Source organism: Puma concolor, chromosome B4 (assembly GCF_028749965.1).
Source record: "Puma concolor isolate L17-30 chromosome B4, mPumCon1.1.hap2, whole genome shotgun sequence".
Lineage (NCBI taxonomy): Eukaryota > Metazoa > Chordata > Mammalia > Carnivora > Felidae > Puma > Puma concolor.
This window is the reverse complement of record NC_141673.1, coordinates 99,464,130-99,485,874: the sequence shown is the minus strand read 5'-3', so window position 1 is coordinate 99,485,874 and position 21,745 is coordinate 99,464,130. Positions and strand designations below refer to the sequence as shown.

General features: G+C 40.0%; 2 protein-coding genes across 2 annotated transcripts in view; both read right to left on the bottom strand.

Moving 5' to 3' along the window:
* LOC112867880 (ovostatin homolog 2-like) overlaps positions 1 to 14,233 on the bottom strand; it is a 57,126-nt gene extending 42,893 nt beyond the window's left edge. Inside the window, exons 1-8 of the mRNA XM_086714122.1 lie at positions 14,154 to 14,233; positions 13,653 to 13,836; positions 12,733 to 12,889; positions 10,916 to 10,968; positions 10,455 to 10,475; positions 7,572 to 7,740; positions 6,996 to 7,080; positions 2,735 to 2,852 (exon numbers count right to left, since the gene is read on the bottom strand). Of these exons, the coding sequence (XP_086570248.1) occupies positions 2,735 to 2,852; positions 6,996 to 7,080; positions 7,572 to 7,740; positions 10,455 to 10,475; positions 10,916 to 10,968; positions 12,733 to 12,889; positions 13,653 to 13,836; positions 14,154 to 14,218 (852 nt within the window). The 5' untranslated portion in view covers positions 14,219 to 14,233. The remainder of the gene's footprint in view (positions 1 to 2,734; positions 2,853 to 6,995; positions 7,081 to 7,571; positions 7,741 to 10,454; positions 10,476 to 10,915; positions 10,969 to 12,732; positions 12,890 to 13,652; positions 13,837 to 14,153) is intronic.
* The window catches only part of LOC112867878 (C-type lectin domain family 2 member A), a 435,003-nt gene continuing 421,010 nt past the window's right edge, over positions 7,753 to 21,745 (bottom strand). The window contains exon 5 of the mRNA XM_086714120.1: positions 7,753 to 8,204. Coding sequence (XP_086570246.1) covers position 8,204 — 1 coding nt within the window. The 3' untranslated portion in view covers positions 7,753 to 8,203. The remainder of the gene's footprint in view (positions 8,205 to 21,745) is intronic.

The window sequence follows — 21,745 nt, the reverse complement described above, 5'->3', positions numbered from 1 at the left end:
AACTATGTTGATTAGAGAAATTTTTAAAATGTTAAAATACGCTTAGATAGCTACACGTACAACATGGGGATAGGTGAGAACTTTTTCTAAGGCTGAGAACCTGTAAACATCAGGAACTTTGGTATTTCAAAAATAACACAATTAAAGTCAATATTTAAATAACAGACTTGAAAAAATATTTGCTTAGGGGATAGAGGGCAATATTTATACTAAAAGAAAGTTTCAGTTTCACACAAACAGGGAAAACAAGGATCATTAAGAATTCTTGAAAGAACAAATTCAAACTCATAACAAAAATATGAAAATACACTCAAATTCACAAATAATGCCAATTAAAGCAAAATAAACTTCTTTCAAAATGGCAACATTTTATTTATTTATTTTTTTCAACGTTTTTTATTTATTTTTGGGACAGAGAGAGACAGAGCATGAACGGGGGAGGGGCAGAGAGAGAGGGAGACACAGAATTGGAAACAGGCTCCAGGCTCTGAGCCATCAGCCCAGAGCCCGACGCGGGGCTCGAACCCACGGACCGCGAGATCGTGACCTGGCTGAAGTCGGACGCTTAACCGACTGCACCACCCAGGCGCCCCTAAAATGGCAACATTTTAAAACCTGCTATATATATTGCCGCAGTAACTTGGGAACTATAGTCCTCTCACACATTGCTGACAGGAATTTAAATGCTTAAAAATTTTTTTGACAATATTTTTTAAATGTAAAATTGTGGGTGATTCTATCATCTATCTATCTATCTATCATCTCCTTTGATTCATGAAACCCATGTGAAGGAATCTGTATGAAATACATAAAACCACTGATATAGAAAGATAGTTTTAGCAGATTATTTATTGCTATATTTGTCACACTGGGGAGCAAAAAGCCATTCGCAGAGAGAACACCCATCACTTGGTAAAATGACTAAATTACATTAAAATCACACTACGGAAAACTGCACTGCTGATATGGAAGAATTCGACTCAGCCTTTCTTTGCCTACAATTCTTATCTACAGGAGTTCTGCTTGTCTTTAGCAAATCTCGATATTTACCAATTGATGTTCATCAATTTGGTGAGTAACTTCAGGACGATCAGACTTAAATTATAAACTGAAATATATGCAAATCTCATTTTTGAGGTCCTAAGTTGATCCTCAAATAAATGGGCAGGATTGTTTACTGAGATTAAGATGCTGCAGATCAGGAAAGCAAGTGCCGGCTTCAGAAATGAACCTCAAATCTAAAGCAACGCAGGTAGATACTCCGAATCGCAGGTGTATGCGAATGAACTTTTTTCACGAGGACAATTCTAGATTGCATGGTGGGTCCTATCAGGGATTTGTTAATTTAACAGATGACTAATGATTCCACATGGGAAGACCAGAGAGATCATCTAGACAGTATATAAAACAAGAAAACCGGGGTGCCTGGGTGGCTCAGTCAGTTGAGCGTCTGACTTCGGCTCAGGTCACGATCTCACTGTCCGTGAGTTCGAGCCCCACGTCGGGCTCTGTGATTACTGCTCTGAGCCTGGAGCCTGTTTCGGATTCTATGTCTCCCTCTCTCTCTGACCCTCCCCCGTTCATGCTCTGTCTCTCCCTGTCTCAAAAATAAATAAAACGTTAAAAAAAAATTAAAAAAAAAAACAAGAAAACCAATAAGGTTTTCAAATTTAAAAATTCTATGAATCCATAGGTGGGTAACCATTTACATGGCCTAGAGAAAGAGACTATTGGTGGACGTTGTATTTGCTCCTTATTCTTCACCTTATCTAGCTGCAGCCTCCATTACCCACAAAATGAAAATAATGTTTTTAAGTCCCTTTTATAAATGGAATTGTAGAGGCCAAGGTCAGGTCCCCCCCAAACATGCCACGTGGGCATATCGATATTTTATTTTATTTTATCATTTAATTTCATTTTATTTTAATTTCATTTTATTATTTTATTTTATATGTTTACTTATTGAGAAAGAGAGAGACAGAGAGAAGGGGAGGGATAGAGAGAGAGGGAGAAAGCATTCAAAGTAGGGTCCATGCTGTCAGCACAGAGCCTGATGTGGGCTCGATCTCACGGCCATGAGATCATGACCTGAGTCAAAATCAAAAGTCGGACACTTAACTTACTGAGCCACCCAGGCGCCCCAAGGCATATTGATTATTTTACATAAAAGTTGCTTAAGAAAGAGCCGGTGCAAGGACACTTAGATCCTCCTTGGTCCCCCTGAAAGAAGGGAAAAAAACTCCCAGGTGAAAGGCACCCTCGCTGCAGTAAAAAGTAAAAAGACATCCTTACCACCAGAGACAGGGACTTTAAAGCCAAGAAAGCTCTAGGAAAAAAACCCAAAAAACCCAAAAAAAAAACCTTGTTGGTTTTTTTCTAATCTACTACCTCGACCCAAATTTCAATTCGAATTCCTTACTAATTAAAGCTTACAAACACCTGTTTTCTTTGTCCCGTCAATCCCTCACAAATTTATTGTCCCTCTGTCAAAAAGTATAAAAGCCCCTTGCCTTGGTCATCTTTTTGGACCTCAATTTCATTAGGGGACCGCTGTATGTACCTAGTAAAACTTAGGGTTTTTTTCTCCTGTTAGCCTGTTTCATGTAAACTTAATTCTATTTAGTCCAGTGGAAGGCTTTAAAGGGTAGAGGGAGGATTTTTCCCTCTCTACAGAATCGAAGAAAGAGTAATAATGAAATATAATGATAATGACAATAATAATAATGATCTGTACCTGCGCAATAAATTGCTCACATATTTCATTGTTGTTGTTCTCACAGTTCTCGGAGGAGAAGAATTTTCTGCACACCCGGATTTGAGCTTTTCCTTGCACCGGCTGGCCATAGGTGTACCTGGTAAGAGAAAGTGTCGTGACAGTGATAGATGAACAATACCATGGGCCTCTTTTATGGGCTTTTTCAGAAATTGTATATGAAATCCGGAACGAATGGCTACCAAACTCAAGGGGTGCCTGGTTAGCTCAGTTGATACAGCATGTGTCGGCTGATCTCGGCACTGTGAGTTCAAGCCCCACGGTGGGCACAGAGCTTACTTAAAAGAAAACAAAAATCAAATTCAGGGAAATGTAGAACCTAAGGTCTCAGCAAAAGGGATTTAATGATCACATCGAGTTTTTTAAATTACATTTTAGCCTGATAGAAATATTATAAAATTTGTCTGCAGCACCATTTTTTTTTTTACCAGAAAAAATATATGGATCTAAGTAACATGTGGATTATTAGGATCTTTTTTTTTAAGTTTATTTATATTTTGAGAGAGGAAGAGATAGTGCAAGTAGGGGAGGGGCAGAGAGAGGGAGACAGAGAATCCCAAGCGGGCTCCGCACTGTCATCTTGGAGCCCGATGTGGGGCTCGAACTCAAGACACCGTGAGATCATGACCTGAGCCGAAACCAAGAGTCAGAGGCTTAACCGACTGAGCCACCCAGGGGCTTCTGGATTATTTAGGATCTTAAAATACTTCCAGATCAATACTTAAAAAAAAAATTTTTTTTATATTTATTTGTTTTTGAGAGAGAGAGAGACAGACAGAGTGCGAGCAGGGGAGGGGCAGAGAGAGAAGGAGAGAGAGAACCTGAAGCAGGCTCCGGGCTCTGAGCGATCAGCCCAGAGCCCGACATTGGTCTGTGACTCATGAACTGGAAGAGCATCACCTGAGCCCAAGTTGGACACTTAACCTACTGAGCCACCCAGGCACCCCCAGATCAATACTTTAAACAACAATTCTCATTGTACATCCAACAAATGTAGCAGGTATGGAGATTGGCATAAACAGATAAATTTTGATCAAAAGTATGTCTTGTGGGGTGAGATTAAATAAATATCTCATTTTCTCCTAAAACACACAAAAAACCACAACACAAGGTGGGTTTTTTTTTTTTTAATTTCAATCAAAGGCAAATACAGTTGATTTGATATTTTTTGTTATTTGAGGATTGCTTCATTTAGAAAAACATAGCACCTGTGAAATTAGTAAGTAGTAAAACTGAAAATAATTAATCAATGATAATATTTTTTTTCTAATTGTTGGGCACTACTATGTATCTGGTGGTTACACAGATGATCTAATTTATTTTTTAAGCGATGCTGAGATGTCGGCGTATAATGTCATTGTGCCGATTAGTGAACTGAGGTCAAGCAACTCGTCTACGTTGTAAGACACGGAATTGAAATTCAAACTGTGATCTTCCTCCCTTCCTACAGTCCGGGCTCTTCCACTAAGTTGCTTTTCTCTCCCTACTTAAAAATTGTCAATGCTTCTGAGAATTCGATTCGAGCCAAATCGCTAAAATCATCCGTGAGCTTTAAAGATCAATTACATATAACACAGCGGCAAGACTCAGATCAGGCCACAGGTGACACAACTGAACGTATCTTATTATTGCTTCTTACTGTCTTTTGCTTACAAAATAAAACTCTCATTGTCGTATTTTCTAGGGGTTAACACATGCCTGTGAAATATGTAGCTTAAATGCTCGCACAGATCAGAAAGAATAAACATTTTCCCTTTGTGATTTGAAAAGCTTTTGGTGGATACTAATGCGGTTTATTAAGGTGTCTTTGCCTATAGGCGCGTTTTCTTCCCTGTTTGCTAAAAGGAGGCCGTTTGCCAAAATACCCTGGCTTGCTGTTGTTTTCTCAAGTTAAGTGCCGGGGAGTCCTGAAGAAACAATGCACAGACGTAGTGCGTGCGACCTGAAGTAGGCAACTCTTGCATGGATGTTCACTCCTAGACATACTGATTTTATTCATCCTGTTCCTGTAACCTGCCCAGAAATATTTCTGTAGCCACGAGAGCTTCTGTCTCAACTGCCTGGTCCTGTTGCAGGGCATCATGATTGCTGATAACTGAATACCATGTCATGTCAAATCTAAATGAAAGGTAACATTCAAGAAGTTTTTGAGAACTCCCAATTCTGTATCAACAGTTAGTTTAGCAAGTCTCCTATGAAGGCGATACTTGATAAATACTTTGGCTCTCCTGATATCTGTGTCGTACTTTTTTTTTTTTTAGCATACCCCTGGGCAGATAAATTATAGGTATTAATCCCATTGACAATTCTGGCTTGTGTGGGATTTTATGAGTGAAACTAGTTTAGGAGCCTGGATTTTTTTGAAGCTTATTTCATTACCTCCTTATTTTTAGCACACATATCTACATCTTTCATATATTACGTTTATGAAATTCTAGCACATGTCAGCTACTCTTCACCAAAACAAGAAAATATTCGTAAAGTTGTACTAGAGTCCAAAGAACATTGTAGATACTGTCAGCCTTTCACCCAATATATCTTTAAAGTACCTTGACTCTACTCAAGACTATTTTGAAAGTCAAAATCTACTTTGAAATCCTCTGAAAATGCTCTAAAGCAAACTATTTCCATGTCACCAATTAAATAAAAAGTTGGAACAAATATGTCATATATTAAAATTTTTAATTGTTTATATAAATTATAACAGAGGTCTTGGTTAGAAGAGTACTTCTGAAGTCAAATAGTATTGGTCTAAATCCTAAGTTGGCCATCAAAAGGCGCCATTACTGTTGATAAATTATTTCAGTTCTCTGTGTCTTGTTATCTTTTTTTTCTAAAACAAAGATGATAATAGCTCCTATCACATAGCATGGGGGTAAGAATATAATAAAGGCAATGCTCAGCACAGAAATTGGCATTCAATAAACATTAACTATATTAATTATTAGTAGAAATTTGAGAAAAGGCATCATACTCTTAAAAATGTAAAAGGCATTCGAAATAATTTCCCAAAAAGAAAACTAAAATTTCTCAAATCATACAGGATTTTTTTTTCACACGAGGAAGATTCAAATTAATTCTAATTGTTAAAAATACCTTTTTTCCCATTATGACATTTTGAAGAGTTTCTTTTTTATATAAAATGAAAATATCAATGATGGTGAAGATTCACTGAGGCAGGTACTTCTGTATCAGCTGCTGGAACTTTACACTGATGCAACGTATTTAGTGAGTAATATGGCAATCAAAAAACTAAAAGAATGTTATACATTCTGTCTTGACAATTCCAGTTCTGGACATCTTTCTTAAGTACATCGTTTTTATTTTTTTTTTTTAAATTTTTTTTTTTTTTTCAACTTTTATTTATTTTTTTGGGGACAGAGAGAGACAGAGCATGAATGGGGGAGGGGCAGAGAGAGAGGGAGACACAGAATCGGAAACAGGCTCCAGGCTCTGAGCCATCAGCCCAGAGCCTGACGCGGGGCTCGAACTCACGGACCGCGAGATCGTGACCTGGCTGAAGTCGGACGCTTAACCGACTGCGCCACCCAGGCGCCCCTTTTTTTTTTTTTTTAATTTTTTTTTTTTCAACTTTTATTTATTTTTTGGGGGACAGAGAGAGACAGAGCATGAATGGGGGAGGGGCAGAGAGAGAGGGAGACACAGAATCGGAAACAGGCTCCAGGCTCTGAGCCATCAGCCCAGAGCCTGACGCGGGGCTCGAACTCACGGACTGCGAAGTACATCGTTTTTAATTCAGAAGATACTTCTTATACACTTATACACAAAGACATATACTATAATAGTATGGAAAAAAATTGAATAGCCTCCATGTTATATAATAAAGAAGAGTTAATTTGGTATGGCCACATAGAGTTATGTCTATGCAGCAAGGAATTGGAATTCGTAAAAGATGAGCTGAATATGAAGACGTGTTTTCTTAATTATAGTGTATAGAAAAGGATGATTGCAGTTGATGAATATGAAAAGATTCATACAAGACTAGAAGAAAATACCTTACAAGGTAAATGGCAATCGGCAGAATGAATTACAGGTAATTTCTTATGGTTTTCTTTGTTTTTAAAATATTTTACAATGAGAATTCACTCTTTCTCTAACAATCTTAAAGGAAGCATATAAATAAAGTTACATGGATAATCTCATTTCTCATTCTTTCTGAGCTCTATATTGACCGTTGGAGTCAAATCTCCTGAATACTTACTTAGCACATACATTCACTTGGAATTCATCATCCGAAATAGTTACCGTTTGTGGTGCACTGACCTTAACTTCAAACCTGGGCAACACTGGAAACAAGAAGAAATAGACTTCAGCCCCTACCATCACGGGTGAGAAAAACTTATGGCAATCGTGTAACTAATCATGTAACTAGGTAGGTTTCTGTGCACAACATTTTCCTATGTATGCGTCGCGATAGCCCACATTTCAACTGCCCCCAATTCTGTGTGTGGCACCAGTAAGTGATAGGGCCTTTCCTTTATCTTCCCTGTTCTCAGAACTTCACATGTTATTTATCGTAATCATTTAGATCGTCTTAGAAGATTGTCTGGATTCTAGAAGATGAGACATTTCCCAGGTAGGAAGGTCAGGGGTTAGAATAAGGATACGGGGCAAGAAGGAAGGATGATAAAGCCGAAAACCCCAAGAAAGGAAAATGGCAGAAAATCAAATCAAGCCTCACCTAAATCTTTTGCCTAAATCTAACATAAAAATTGTTTTGTTCAGCCCTTTGAACTCTTCCTTTATAAGGAAACAACCATAAGTAGTAATTCATTACCATATCTATCAACAGTAAATTGGTGTGTCAGCGTCCTTCCTGATTTTTCTTTCACGATAATAGAGTAATCTCCAAATATTGGTTCTGAAATCAGTTGGAATGAGAGTTGGGTAATGTTTTGAAAGGAGGTCACATTTTGCCACTGAAAAATCCTATTGTGTTGAGGATCCTAGAAATAAAGAAGAAATAAAATTAGAGGTCATGAAGAGTATTATCCTTTCCTTCTTTATTCTGAGTACCTTCTATAGTTATTGGAAGTAAAGAAAACTACCATTTTATTGCACTAATATCTCGCACTGTAACAATAACATAACTTCCTCGGGTATACAAATTCAATATTACAGTATGTCTCTGTTAAGCCCCAAAAGGATAAGAACAACAATCTCGAACTATTGCTTTGGATTTTTGTCTTTCTGAACCAGAGTTCCATAGTTAACAAGTTTAAAACACAGGGGCAGGGAGCCTGGGTGGCTCAGTCGGTTGAGCGGCCAACTTTGGCTCAGGTCATGATCTCACAGTCTGTGAGTTCGAGCCCCGCGTCGGGCTCTGTGCTGACCGCTCGGAGCCTGGAGCCTGTTTCAGATTCTGTGTCTCCCTCTCTCTGCCCCTCCCCCGTTCATGCTCTGTCTCTCTCTGTCTCAAAAATAAATAAACGTTAAAAAAAAAATAAAACACAGGGGCGCCTGGGTGGCTCAGTCGGTTAAGCATCTGACTTTGGCTCAGGTCATGCTCTCACTGCTCATGAGTTCGAGCCCCTTGTCGGGCCCTGTGTTACAGCTCAGAGCCTGGAGCCTGCTTCAGATTCTGTCTCTGTCTCTCTGCCCCTCCCCTGCTCACACTCTGTCTCTCTCTCTCTCTCAAATATAAAATTAAACACAAAAAAATTAAAAAAAAAATAAATAAAACGCAATGTGCCTGCTCCAGAGTAGTGCTTTCCACGGTAGAGTGGACCCACTCCAACAGATGCATAAGGAGGGATTTCTTCTAGCAAATACTTCTATTTGTCACTGGTGTTTATTTGGTCTATAAATAAACTGGTTATGAATTTGCACACTGCATGCAAGAGCTGTTTAATGGGAGTTCTACATTTTCTCCTTTATTTGTTTTTAGCACATTGCATCTTATGTGAGCCTGCTTCCATAAGCTTATTTAAAGATATCAACCAGTTGTGATTAAAGAATTCCTGATAAAAAGATTTCTACAAAGAAACAAAAACATTATTTACTACTCACTTAATTTAATTTTTTTTTCTTTCCTCTACAAGAAAGCCTAGAAAACTAAATTAATTTTCCAGGCTTCCTTTCAGTAAGGATTGTCCATATGACCAATGTAACCAAGTTGGCCAATGAAATGACCAATGTAACCAGCTTGGCCAATGAAATGTAAGCAGAGGTCACCGAGTAGACATTATTTCTAAAAGAATCAGATGCGGCTGGACTTGAGAATAAAACAACACACTGAGGCCAGCAGAGAGGTTAAGTAGAAGCCCGGATCCTTCGTAATATTATGTTGTTCTTGTCCCAACCTTAAAGTGCCTGCACTCAGACTTAGTGGTTTGTGAAAACAATAAAACTTTTACTCATTTAAACCAATGTTGGTTAAGCTTCATGGTGCTTTCAGTGGAACACTAGCTGAATTAGGATGTGAAGATAATGCCATTTACAGATTACGAATGGTGCGGAAGACATGAAAACGGCTGACTTGATATTTATCCCACCGGAAGGATGAGCTATTTGCCACCCACGTAACAAAGTCAAAAAAATTCGTATTATAAAGACAATTTGGAATATTTATATACATATATAGACAATGAACCTAGATCTCAGTGTATTAACATTTAATTTTTTTTTTAAATCTTTATTTATTTTGAGAGAGAGACAGAGTGTGAGCAGGGAAGGAGCTGAGGGGAGGGAGACACAGAATCCGAAGCAGGCTCCAGGCCCTGAGCTGTCAGCACAGAGCTCGACACGGGGCTCAAACTCACGAACCATGAGATCATGACCTGAGCCGAAGTCAGACGCTTAAGCAACTGAGCCACCCAGGCGCCCCTCAGTATATTAACATTTAGACTTAGTTAATAGTAATAATACATATTGCACGTAGAAATTAAAGTACATATGTTGGAGTTGATGGACACAAAAGATTTACTGACAGACTTAAGATCTGAAATTAAGTCACACTCTACTGCACTAGAGCTTTGAACTGTAGAAGGAGACTCCATTAACTATTTTCTGAAAGCAAAGGATCCATTTTATAATAATATCACCGACTCTATTTCAAATCTTTAGGTGTTTATGTTTTCTATTTCCTTAAAATAAGATATGGTTAAATTAACATTGAGAAGGGCCAGTAGCCAAAATGAAGCAATTTTAAACATAAACCTCCCTTAGAAGGAGCCCAATCTTTTATTTTCTGTGGAAATCCATTACTGCATTTGCCACACAGGATCAATACCAAAGTGGCAGCTTTTTATTTACATCTTCGGCTGATGCCTTACATTGTAAGTAGATAAAGAGTTCTCTTCCCCTTATTTCAGTTCCCTTACTTTCTTTTTTTCAACTTTTTTTTTTTTTTTTTTTATTTTTTGGGACAGAGAGAGACAGAGCATGAACGGGGGAGGGGCAGAGAGAGAGGGAGACACAGAATCGGAAACAGGCTCCAGGCTCCCAGCCATCAGCCCAGAGCCCGACCCGGGGCTCGAACTCACGGACCGCGAGATCGTGACCTGGCTGAAGTCGGACGCTTAACCGACTGCGCCACCCAGGCGCCCCTAGTTCCCTTACTTCCTAACTACCTGTCATGAAAACTACACACACACGCACACACACATCCTTATTTATCTGAATATTCAAAATAACGAGTGTGATAAAGCAGATTGCTTACCTGGAGTGTGATCAACGGATACTGAAAAGAAAAAAATGCAGGTTAATATTGTAATAGTGCTTTTTTTTCTTTTTTTGCCAGATACTGCATTATTAAGATCGTCTAGCTTCGTGTTGAGACAGCCTTAAGTTTCGCAGAAGACCAAGTTTCCATAGCTAAGCGTGCCAAGGAAACCCCAAATGTGAGAGATCCTGAACCTCATCAGGGAAGTGGAAAGCAGGTTCCATGAAACCCATTTTTTTCCCCCTTATATGATAAAAAGACCTAAAGAAGTACAAACTAACTCCCAGTAAAGACAAGTTCTAAATTTGGGGGTCAGCATTGAAACTCCACCTGTACGGTATTCCATGTTAGAATCAATTTCCGTACTTATGGAAAACCTCCTGGTGACACTTTAGATGGTAATAGATTTGTTTACTTTGCTTCAATTTCATTGTACCATTAGAAATGAATGAACTCACCAATTCCTCAACAGGTCTGAACTTGGTATCCAGCGTCACGATGCGAATTTGAACTAAAAGAAAAGAGGAAGAAGGGACAATATTTTTTTTCTTGTTTTCCTCCCAGGTATGAATGCTTGTAAATAGACATAGCAATTAATTGTCTTGCTGTCACGGAATGCTGCCCTGTGTCCCCTAGCTCGGATGTGACCCTTTGAAATTTGGGTCCTATTTGGAAAGAGTTCTCGTTACACATTTGTAATTCCTCTGTTGACTGTTGACGATGCTTTATTATTACCAAAGCTGCTACCACCAACTGGAAAGTTTTGCCCTAAATGGCCCACAGGAACACCTTAAAAACTGGTGCCTCGGGGCACCTGCGTGGCTCAGTCAGTTGAGCATCTGACTTTCGATTTTGCCTCAGGTCATGATCTCACGGTTTGTGAGTTCAAGCCCCACATCGGGCTCTGCACTGACAGTGTGGAGCCCGCTTCGGAATCTCTCTCCCTCTCTCTGACCCTCCCCGGCTTGCATATGTGTGTGCATGCACTCACGTGCTTTCTCTCTCTCAAAATAAATAAACGTTATAAAAAATTGGTGCCAGAATTAATTGTAGAAAGAAAAATGTGAAGTATGTATAGTAGAAGTTAAACATAATTTTCTGGAAAAGGATAGTAACGTTAGCAAACATTAAATTAATTTTAGCAGAATTCCAGAAAGATCATTTTAACTACCTTTATATACATAACTGTCATTATAACATTTTAATAAGTACAGAGAGAATATAATGCAGGGAAAAAAATCTCACTATAGGAATTCTGTTTTAATGCTTTTATTTCTTTTCAAAATAAATCATACAAATATGTAATATTAGAAGAAAACACATAGATGCTGTCATCCAACCCCCTAATTTTACAAATGAGAAAGCTAGGGGCGCCTGGGTGGCGCAGTCGGTTAAGCGTCCGACTTCAGCCAGGTCACGATCTCGCGGTCCGTGAGTTCGAGCCCCGCATCGGGCTCTGGGCTGATGGCTCAGAGCCTGGAGCCTGTTTCCGATTCTGTGTCTCCCTCTCTCTCTGCCCCTCGCCCGTTCATGCTCTGTCTCTCTCTGTCCCAAAAATAAATAAACGTTGAAAAAAAAAAAATTTAAAAAAAAAAAAACAAATGAGAAAGCTAAAGATCTCAAAGAGCAGAATTTCCTTGGCGAAATCCAATAATTTATTGGTACGGCCAAAACAAAAACCACCCCAGTTCAGAATCCTAGTTTGGTGTTCTTTCTGCCACCTTTTGCTTACCACAATACTAAAGAAAATAGAAGAACTCCGCTTAGGTTATCAGATTAGTGATTATTTCTACTGGCACGAATAATAATAATAATAAGGAGTCTTTGTGCTAGGTCCTATTTTACATTGACTGTCCCATTTTATTCACTATTTCCGGAAGGGAGGCATTTTTATTCCCTCCATTCTAGGGATGAAAGGACTGAGTCTACACAGAGATTTACTTGGCTGGCCCAACTGGTAAGTTATGGAGCAAGAAGTGAAACCAAACATTTTGCATCCCAGGCTCGTATCCATTTTATTACGAAAGTCTGTCACTAGAACTTTTAAACTTTTAAAGTGGCATGCACGAGTTTAAGAAGCAAAGCATTCAGTTCCTGGGGCTGGAGGGCACTGTTACGGAACTGACCTAGGCGGCCAGTAGAAATTCGAGAAATCCGCGATCCCGTAACATTCAGAATAAACTTAAGACTGACATTCACACGTTCGGGGTGCTCTAAATTTGAGGAACGTGTTCCTGAGGCCAGTGAAACAAAGGAAACAAGAACACTGACTTACCCTTCTGTCCAGGTTTATAGATGGGCTTATCTGTCTGCACAAAGGTTACGGTCTCCTCTGAAGCGAGTGCTACGGACCTCCTCTCGAAGATTTTAAGAGTCTCTCCCTTAGCCCGCAATGTCACAAAGGCCAACGGCTCAGAGGACTTTTGAGACACCTGTTCATGTTAAAGAGCAGAGAATGGGAAAACAAGTTGTAGACATGGAGCTGGTAAATAAGGTCTTAAATTGGCTTCTCAGGCTGTGAGCCTCTAGAGAGGATCTTATGTCTTAAAGGGAGACTCGGAGACCACTTTTTACAATTGCTTTAGTTAGCATGAGGACTGTTTCTGACAAACTTATTTTTACGTCTGCTAGCCTTCTATTTTCTGTGTGTGTGTGTGTGTGTGTGTGTGTGTGTGTGTGTTGCCCTCACTGTCGATCTTGCTTCTTTTTACCTGTATTTTCTTTCCTCATATTGTTAAACGGTTCTATCCAAAGGGCAGTGATTGTGCTTGATTATCACTGCCTATGAAAGAATAACGGCAGTATTTCACAGGTTTTGTTGCATGGGTAAATTTTCCTTTTGTTTCTTGCCTCTCAGGAAGTCTCTGATCCCATTCCCTAGCTTCCACATTGCATCCAAAATCAAGGTTTGTTATCTCTCTAAAAGCAATGCTTTAATGCTTATTTGTTTTTGAGAGAGCGCAAGTTGGGGAAGGGGCAGAGAGAGGGGGACAGAGGGTCCCAAGCAGGCTCTGCGCTGACGGGAGCGAACCTGATGTGGGGCTCGAACTCCCGAACCATGAGATCATGATCTCCGAGCCGAAGTCAGACGTTGAACCGACGGAGCCGCTCAGGGACCCCTCTCTAAAAATAATTTTTCAGTAATAATTTCCTCACCCCCGCTGAAGTTCGGAAACGGCAAGTTCAGTGCCTCACCTTGAAATCTGCACAAGCGTAGAAGTTATCGTCGTCCACAGACTGGTCAAAAATCGTGGTGTTGTATCCATCATATTCTAGGACAACACTCAAGGATACAGATTCGTTAAGGTTTGAAAGGTGGAGACAAGCCTTGTCTGTAGAATGACTCTGCATCACGGAGGACACCCATAGGATATATTGCCTGTGCAAAGAAAGTAACCAAGGCTTTAAACAAGTGTAGCAGAAATGCAGAACACGCATAAGGAACAATTTTAACGTATTGAAATGTTTCTGAAACATTTTTCATAGCATTGCGAGAAACTTGAGTATGTAGAGAGAGGCATCTTAAGAAAAAGGTCCTAATTCCCTCATACGCTTGTTTAAAATTTATAAGGGAAACCAGCACTCAGTCTCAGAAGTTGGAACGGTCAAGTAGAATCATATTTTAACACAGCACGCATTTCCCCTGGTCACTTTGCCAGGACTCAGGGTAAGAATACAGAGTATACATTTCCTTACGGTTCTGAAGCCACAGAAACAGTAAAATGAAGCAAGAAGGTGCTCAGAAAAATGGTGGGCACCATTTTATCCCAGTGTCTGAACAATAAAGACTTCAAGGTAAATATTCAATCTCTCTCTCTCTCTTTTCTTCTTATTCGATGTTAGCTGCCCCAATTATCCACTTTCTTTTCTTCCTTCCACTCTGCCTTTCCCTGTACGTTGTTGCTTTTATAGTCAGGCGCGACGAAGGATCAGTTACTTTTTGGAACAAGTCACCTGGGACCCATCAATCACACGTAGAATAGCCTCTCCCATTACTTCTGGAGCAAGGAGGGGCGTGTTATCGCTTTATATATAAAACTTCCTTCTTAAGTTCATTGGATGCTGCTCTGTTTTTGGAATCAGCAGCACAGGTTGGACAGGAAGCAAGAGAAAACAAAGAAACAGTTGTGCAACACTTAAGGGCTCATTCATTTAATTTAGCACTTCCCTCCCAGGGCTGACCGCAGTATCAGAAAGCGTTGATAGATAGGAATTAGCACTGGGAAGAAAAATACCTCTCCAAAAAGCTGTTATCATTCTGATTGCCAAAAGGTACATTTTTTTAAGCTGCTGAGAAAAGTAGCAATATCCGATGCTATCAAAACGCAGGTGGAAATGGATATCTCAATACAAGCTCGTTTTACGGATAATTGACACTGTTTTTATTCTTTCATAAATTCAAAATGCAGAATGGAAACTTTAAAATGTTGACGTGTGTTCAACATTTACGATGATTTTCTCAGGGAGATTTTTTTGACAACGTTCAATATCCTTTTCTACCCTAAATGTAATAAGAAAAAGGGGCGCCTGGGTGGCTCAGTTGGTTAAGCGTCCGACTTCAGCTCAGGTCATGATCTTACGGTTTGTGAGTTCGAGCCCTGCATCAGGTTCTGAGCTGACAGCTCAGAGCCTGGAGCCTGCTTCGGATTCTGTGTCTCCCTCTCTCTCTGCCCCTCCCCCACTCATGCTCTGTCTCTCTCCATCTCTCAAGAAACTGAATAAAAAGTTAAAAAAAAATTTAAATATAATAAGAAAAAAATTCAAGCAAAAGTAATAAATACATGTACGTGTGTACACACGCCCAGTAGTCACTTCACCCTTATTTTGATTGCAAAGCATTTCTAAATGGAAAATGAGCCATGCCAAAGAAACTGGCAACCTCTTGACTTGTGTCTCTGGTGTGTTATTTTTCCCACTTGTCTCGTTTCCTTTTTTTTTTTTTTTGAACATATTTTCTATTTCAAGTATGGATGGAGTTAGTACATCTGGCTTGAAGAATGTTATGTTGTATGTTGAAGGGAGCTGGTTTCGGTCCTCATTTCTGAAAGAAATAGGCCCACGACGCTGCAAAGGCAATGCAAAGTCAAAAGAAACAAACAAACAAAAAATAGCAGTTATAATAGAGGAGAAGCTGTAATGAAGTAGTAAGAGCCCTCAGGAATGGGAGACTAAGGGTTCCTGGTTGACCCCATTTCGAATTCCAGTGCAGAAGTCTGTTCCCCAAAACTCTGACCATGTTGCTTTCTCAGTATAAGTGAGACCTTGCTCCCTTCCTCATTTCTACGTTAAGACTTTTGTGTTTGTCTGCCTTTTCTCTAAAAGGAAGAGAAAGGAAGCCAACTCTTCCTGCAGAGGAAGCCAACTCTTTTAAAGTCTCTGCATACATGGGGGGGCTTGGGTGGCTCAGTCGGTTAAGCGCCCGACTTCAGCCCAGGTCATGATCTCACAGTTCCTCGGTTCGAGCCCCGTGTCGGGCTCTGTGCTGACAGCTCGGAGCCTGAAGCCTGCTTATGATTTTGTGTCTCCCTCTCTCTCTGCCCCTCCCCTGCTCATGCTGTCTCTCCCTGTCTCTCATAAACAAATAAATATTTAAAAAATAAAAATAAAAAAAAATAAAGTCTCTGCTTCGGCACTAATTCTCACTTGTTGACCTGTCCAATCATTTTTAAGATTTAAATTTTTTTCCACTGGAACCCCAGACTGTTAATCTCTGTGTTTGACCAACACCCTTCCCTCTGATAGCCCCTTAGGCTTATTATTAGAACCACTCTTTCCACTCCACTCCCCATACTGGTATCATAAGATAAATTAAATCACTAGCTTCCCAGACTGTTGATAGATCAAAGCAACGAATTCTTTATTCCCAGGGATGATAAATCCAAAGAGCTTGAATCTTCTCTAAAATATTTGCACTTTTCCAAGTGTAAAACTTAAAAAATTCTTTTTCGCATTTACTTATTTTTGGGAGGGATAGAGACAGAGTGTGAGCTGGCGAGGGGCAGAGAGAAGGAGACACAAAATCTGAAGCAGGCTCCAGATCTGAGCTGTCAGCACAGAGCCCGACGTGGGGCTCAAACCCACAAACTGTGAGATCATGACCTGAGCCAAACTAGGACGCTTAATCCACTGAGCCATCTGGGCGTCCCTCCAAATGTAAAACTTTATGTTGGGTAAATGCCTGTTGATCTTAACGTTAATCGAGGGAATTTACTGCTAACAAGAATGTGGGTTTTTCGCAATTCTTTTCGTTCATCTTAGGGACTAGCAGGGTTTTACGACATTTCTTTCCTCAAATATAATTTTATCTGATGAACATTTCCTCCAGAGAATTCAGGTATGGATTCAAACTTATCTATTGAAGACTTGCTATATATGGGCAAAAGTGCTGGTTCTAGAAATAAAAAGATAAGTAAGACACAATTCTCTAAAGCAGTTTACCTTCTAGTAGACCAGGGAAGAAGGGAAGAAAGAAGAAAAGAATGAAAAAAGGAAAGAATGGAGGCAGAAAGGAAGAGAAGGAGAGAGGGAAAAACATGGGAGAAGGGAAGGGGCAGAATGAAGATGAAGGAAGGGATATGATAGAGAAGAGAGAGTATTTCCTGAGTACTTGATACATAGCAGGCAGTGTACTAGGTGCTGATATGGACAGTATCTCATTTAATCCTCAGAAAATACAATTTTAAATGTATCACTTATTCTCATCGTACAGATAAGAAAAATACAGTATTGGAAAATATCATTAATTTTCATAGGGTCTCCCAGACCATTAAGTGGGGTTGGGAAGAATTTCTCTTTTTTTTTTAATGTTTATTTATTTCTGAGAGAGAGACAGAGCATGAGTGGGGGAGGGGCAGAGAGAGAGGGAGACACAGAATCTGAAGCAGGTTTCAGGCTCCAAGCTGTCAGCACAGAGCCTGAAGTGGAGCTCGAACTCACAAACCATGAGATCATGACCTGAGCCAAAGTCAGTCGCTCAACCAACTGAGCCACCCAGGCTCCCCAAGAGAAGAATTTCTTTTAGCAATCATAAATTGAATGAGATCAAAGGATATGTTCATAGGTAAGAATATGAAAGGACATGGATTAATGTACTTTGTTCTAAATTCTCAGTAGGTTTCTGCTGAGCAAAGCCATATGTAATAGAAAACTGATATTACATCAACATCTTTTGGCAGATTCAATACTATTTAAGTTATTGGTATTTACTGCTGTGGGAATACCTCTATTGACTCATTCACTCAGTACGTGTTTATTAAGTAACTACTATCTACTAGAATTGTGGTAGATGGTAGAAAGGAAGAGGTGAATGTAGGTTTTGGAGTTATCATTCTATCAGGAAGGGCAGAGGCTTAACAACTAATAAGTCATTAAAATCACGGTAAGTCTCACAGAGGAGAAACAACTATAGGGCACCATGAGAATGTATGTTGGGATGTACTTAGTATTAAACTAGGTCCTGGTAATAAACAGATGAGTAATACCACTTCTTTTTTTTAATTAAAAAACATTTTTTTTAATGTTTATTTATTTTCGAGAGAGACAGAGACAGAATGCGAGTGCGTTAGGGTCAGAGAGAGAGGGAGGCACAGAATCCGAAGCAGGCTCCAGGCTCTGAGCTGTCAGCACAGAGCCCAACTTGGGGCTCGAACCCACGAGCCACAAGATCGTGACCTGAGCCGAAGTCGGATGCTCAACTGACTGAGCCACCCAGGCGCTCCGAGTACTACCACTTCTTTTCCTAGAAGAGTTCCCTGTCCACTCAGCAAGAAATGTAAACATAAATTACAATGCCATGTGGCACAAAGACTATCCTATACTGAAACTATGAGAAATGCTCAATGGAATCATATTAGAATGATAAATTAGAAAGCTGGAAACAAGTTTAATAAGGTTTTGAGTTGGAAATATTAACATGATTACGAATTTTCCAGGTATAGTAGAAATTAAAGAAACTGTTATAATAGCTTTAAAAAAAGTTTTTTTTAATTCAAATATAATTACTGTACAGTGTTAGATTATAACAGGTGTACAATATAATGATTCAACAGTTCTCTACATTACTCAGGGCTCATCATGATAAGTGTACTCTTAATCCCCTTCACTTATTTCACCCATCCCCTCACCCACCTCCCTCCTGGCCACCACTTGTTTGTTCTCTATACTTAAGAGTCTGTTGTTCGTTTGTCCCTTTTTTTCTTAGCTCATTTGTTTTGTTTCTTAAATTCACATATGAGTGAAATCATATGGTATTTGTCTTTCTCTGACTGACCTATTTCCTTTAGCATTATACCCTGTAGACCCGATCATTGTTGTTGCAAATGGAAAGATTTTATTCTCCTTTATGGCTGAGGAATATGCCATCATATATATGGACACCACAAGTTCTGTATCCATTTGTCTGTGGGTAGACACTTGGGTTGCCTCCATATGCTGGCTGTCACAAAGAATGCTGCAAAACACATAGGGGTACATATATCTTTTCAAATTAGTTTTTTTGTTTTTTTTGGGCAAATACCCAGTAGTGGAATTACTGGATCATATTTTTTTTTTTTTTTTTTTAATTTTTTTTTTTCAACGTTTATTTATTTTTGGGACAGAGAGAGACAGAGCATGAACGGGGGAGGGGCAGAGAGAGAGGGAGACACAGAATCGGAAACAGGCTCCAGGCTCTGAGCCATCAGCCCAGAGCCTGACGCGGGGCTCGAACTCACGGACCGCGAGATCGTGACCTGGCTGAAGTCGGACGCTTAACCGACTGCGCCACCCAGGCGCCCCATTACTGGATCATATTTTAATTCTATTTAAAAATTGTTCGGGAGGGGCGCCTGGGTGGCTTGGTTGGTTAGGCGTCCGACTTCGGCTCAGGTCATGAGCTCATGGTCTGTGAGTTCGAGCCCCGCGTCGGGCTCTGTGCTGACCACTCAGAGCCTGGAGCTTGTTTCAGGTTCTGTGTCTCCCTCTCTCTCTGCCCCTCCCCTGTTTATGCTCTGTCTCTCTCTGTCTCAAAAATAAAAAAATAAAAATAAATAAATAAATAAATAAATAAATAAATAAAAATTGTTCGGGAACCTCCATACTGTTTTGAGAGCTCCTTTTTCTTCCCATCCTCACCAACATTTGTCGTTTCTGAAGCAACAGCTTTTGGAAGAAAATTGTAAGACTGTAATAAAATATTATGCATATTTTCAAAATAATAGGTTCAGTTTTGGTGAGAAAACAAGGTGGTGGTATGACATGACATTCGATAAGGAGATTGAAAAAGGTTGTGGCTGGCTTAGGGAGAAGTCTTTTCCTTGTGCCAAGGAGATTGAATGTCACTTTGGAGGGTAACGGACGTAATGACTGGGCTCCTTGGAAAATGGGAGTGAGCAAAATAGTGGTAAGAGAACCATGTGGAAGTCTGCTCAAAGACTATTCTAAGTTACACAGGTAAGGGATTGAACAATGACAGTATCTCCTCAAGAAACATTTTCGATACTGCAGGTGTTAGAACTTGGTGAGTTTTGACATGGAGATGAGGAATGGGAGAGGGCGAGATGGACACGAAGCGTGAGTGCCATCGTAATTAGACAAGACAGGGAAGACAAAATGAATGTAGAGATTGATGGGGGCTTGGGGTGATGGTGGGGTTCAGAAGTGATGGCCAAGAGAGAATTCTTGAAGACGTCTTTGGCGCAAAAAGGTGATTTTACTAAAGCACGGGGACAGGACACGTGGGCGGGAAGAGCTGCACCTGAGTTGTGAAGAGTGACTGATTAGGTCGGGAGGGGGTTGGGGACAGTGTACATCTCTAAGGAATTTTGGAAGTAAGGTTTCCAGGACCTTGAGAGGCTAGCTGTTGTTAGGAAGACGTCATTTATTACCATTCAGTAAAACCTCAGTCGTGAGACCCTTCAGATGTATATCAGGGGCCATATGCTTGGAGTATAATTGCCAACATATACTTGGGGGTGAAAGATAAAAGAGGTTTGCAAAGGAATTTTTATGTGTTTAAGGAGACTCACAGGATCCTGGGGCTGTGGTGGGGGGGGTCAAGATAGTGTTAAGCTAAGATTCCCTTTTGCCCCGGAGCAAAGTGTCATCATCAACGCAGCTGAGCTCCTTGAGGAAGGTCACTCTGCCTGTAGGCAGTAAGGGAATATCATTTTTCATTTGCCTTTATTTCCCACACCACCATGGCAAGCACTTAAACCCCCTCACATCTTGATGAGGACGAGACTAGGGCTCCCAGCAATGGAGTCTATAGGTTTCTGGAGATTAGGCTATGGATAAGATTGCCTTTTTCTTGCAGTTTACTGAGTTATCCGTGAACTGAGGGAGACTCCTGTCCTGCATGACTGTGATCTCTATCAGCCAACCATTTGCTTCCTTTCCTTTCTTTTGTTCTTGGGCAGCCATGAGTGTCCGAGGAATATCACATATATCCCACCTGGGCGGGAATGAGATGAATCTGAGGCAATGCCTTAAAATGCTTTGACACGATGCGTTTTACGAATTCTTTCAACAGCAAGAAAACTCCTTGATTTTCTTAGCTACCTAACTAATAACGGCGCATTTTACGTGTGCGAAGTGTAAAGCCTATTTCAGCGTTCCTGAGAAAGTCTTGAACGTCTAGTTCACCTTTGTGAAACGTTTAAGTCAACATTAGAAATAAGAGCATTGCCCAAGACCCGTAATATATAGGCAGTTAATTCCGTTTTAAAATAAAGCTGTTCAGTTCCCGATGTTGCAATCCATTGAAAGGGAAGTCACCTTTCCCTCCTAAAGGAACAACCTACTTGACGAGTGAAACTGCCTTTCTTATTCTCAGATGTTTATCTCCTGCCTCACTGATTGGTTGTGAAGATGGCCAAGAAACTTCTCACCACACAATACCCACCTGTGGATGAGTGATTAAAAAAAAAAAAAAAAGTAATGGGGAAAAAACCAGATGGATGATGAATGACCACTTGAGTACTTAGGGCATGGCTACGTTTACAAAGCCACGTTTTTCAACTCTGCAAACCAAACTCAACAGTGTCAAAGATAAGATTATCCAAGATTGTTTAATGTCAATTGTGCCCTTCTGTTTGCCTAAGCACCCACTACCAATCTCAAATAATATCACTCCACCCAAGCAGACAAATGTCAAATGGAGTCTTTACCGAATGCTACCACCCATATGGTGGTTCAGACATCTTTAGTTATACAGCCCTTTTCTTTACTAGAGAAAATATTAAAAGGTTGCGGTGAGGGGTAGATGAGATGGAGGAAGGATGTGTGATGATGGTAACAATATAGTACGGTAT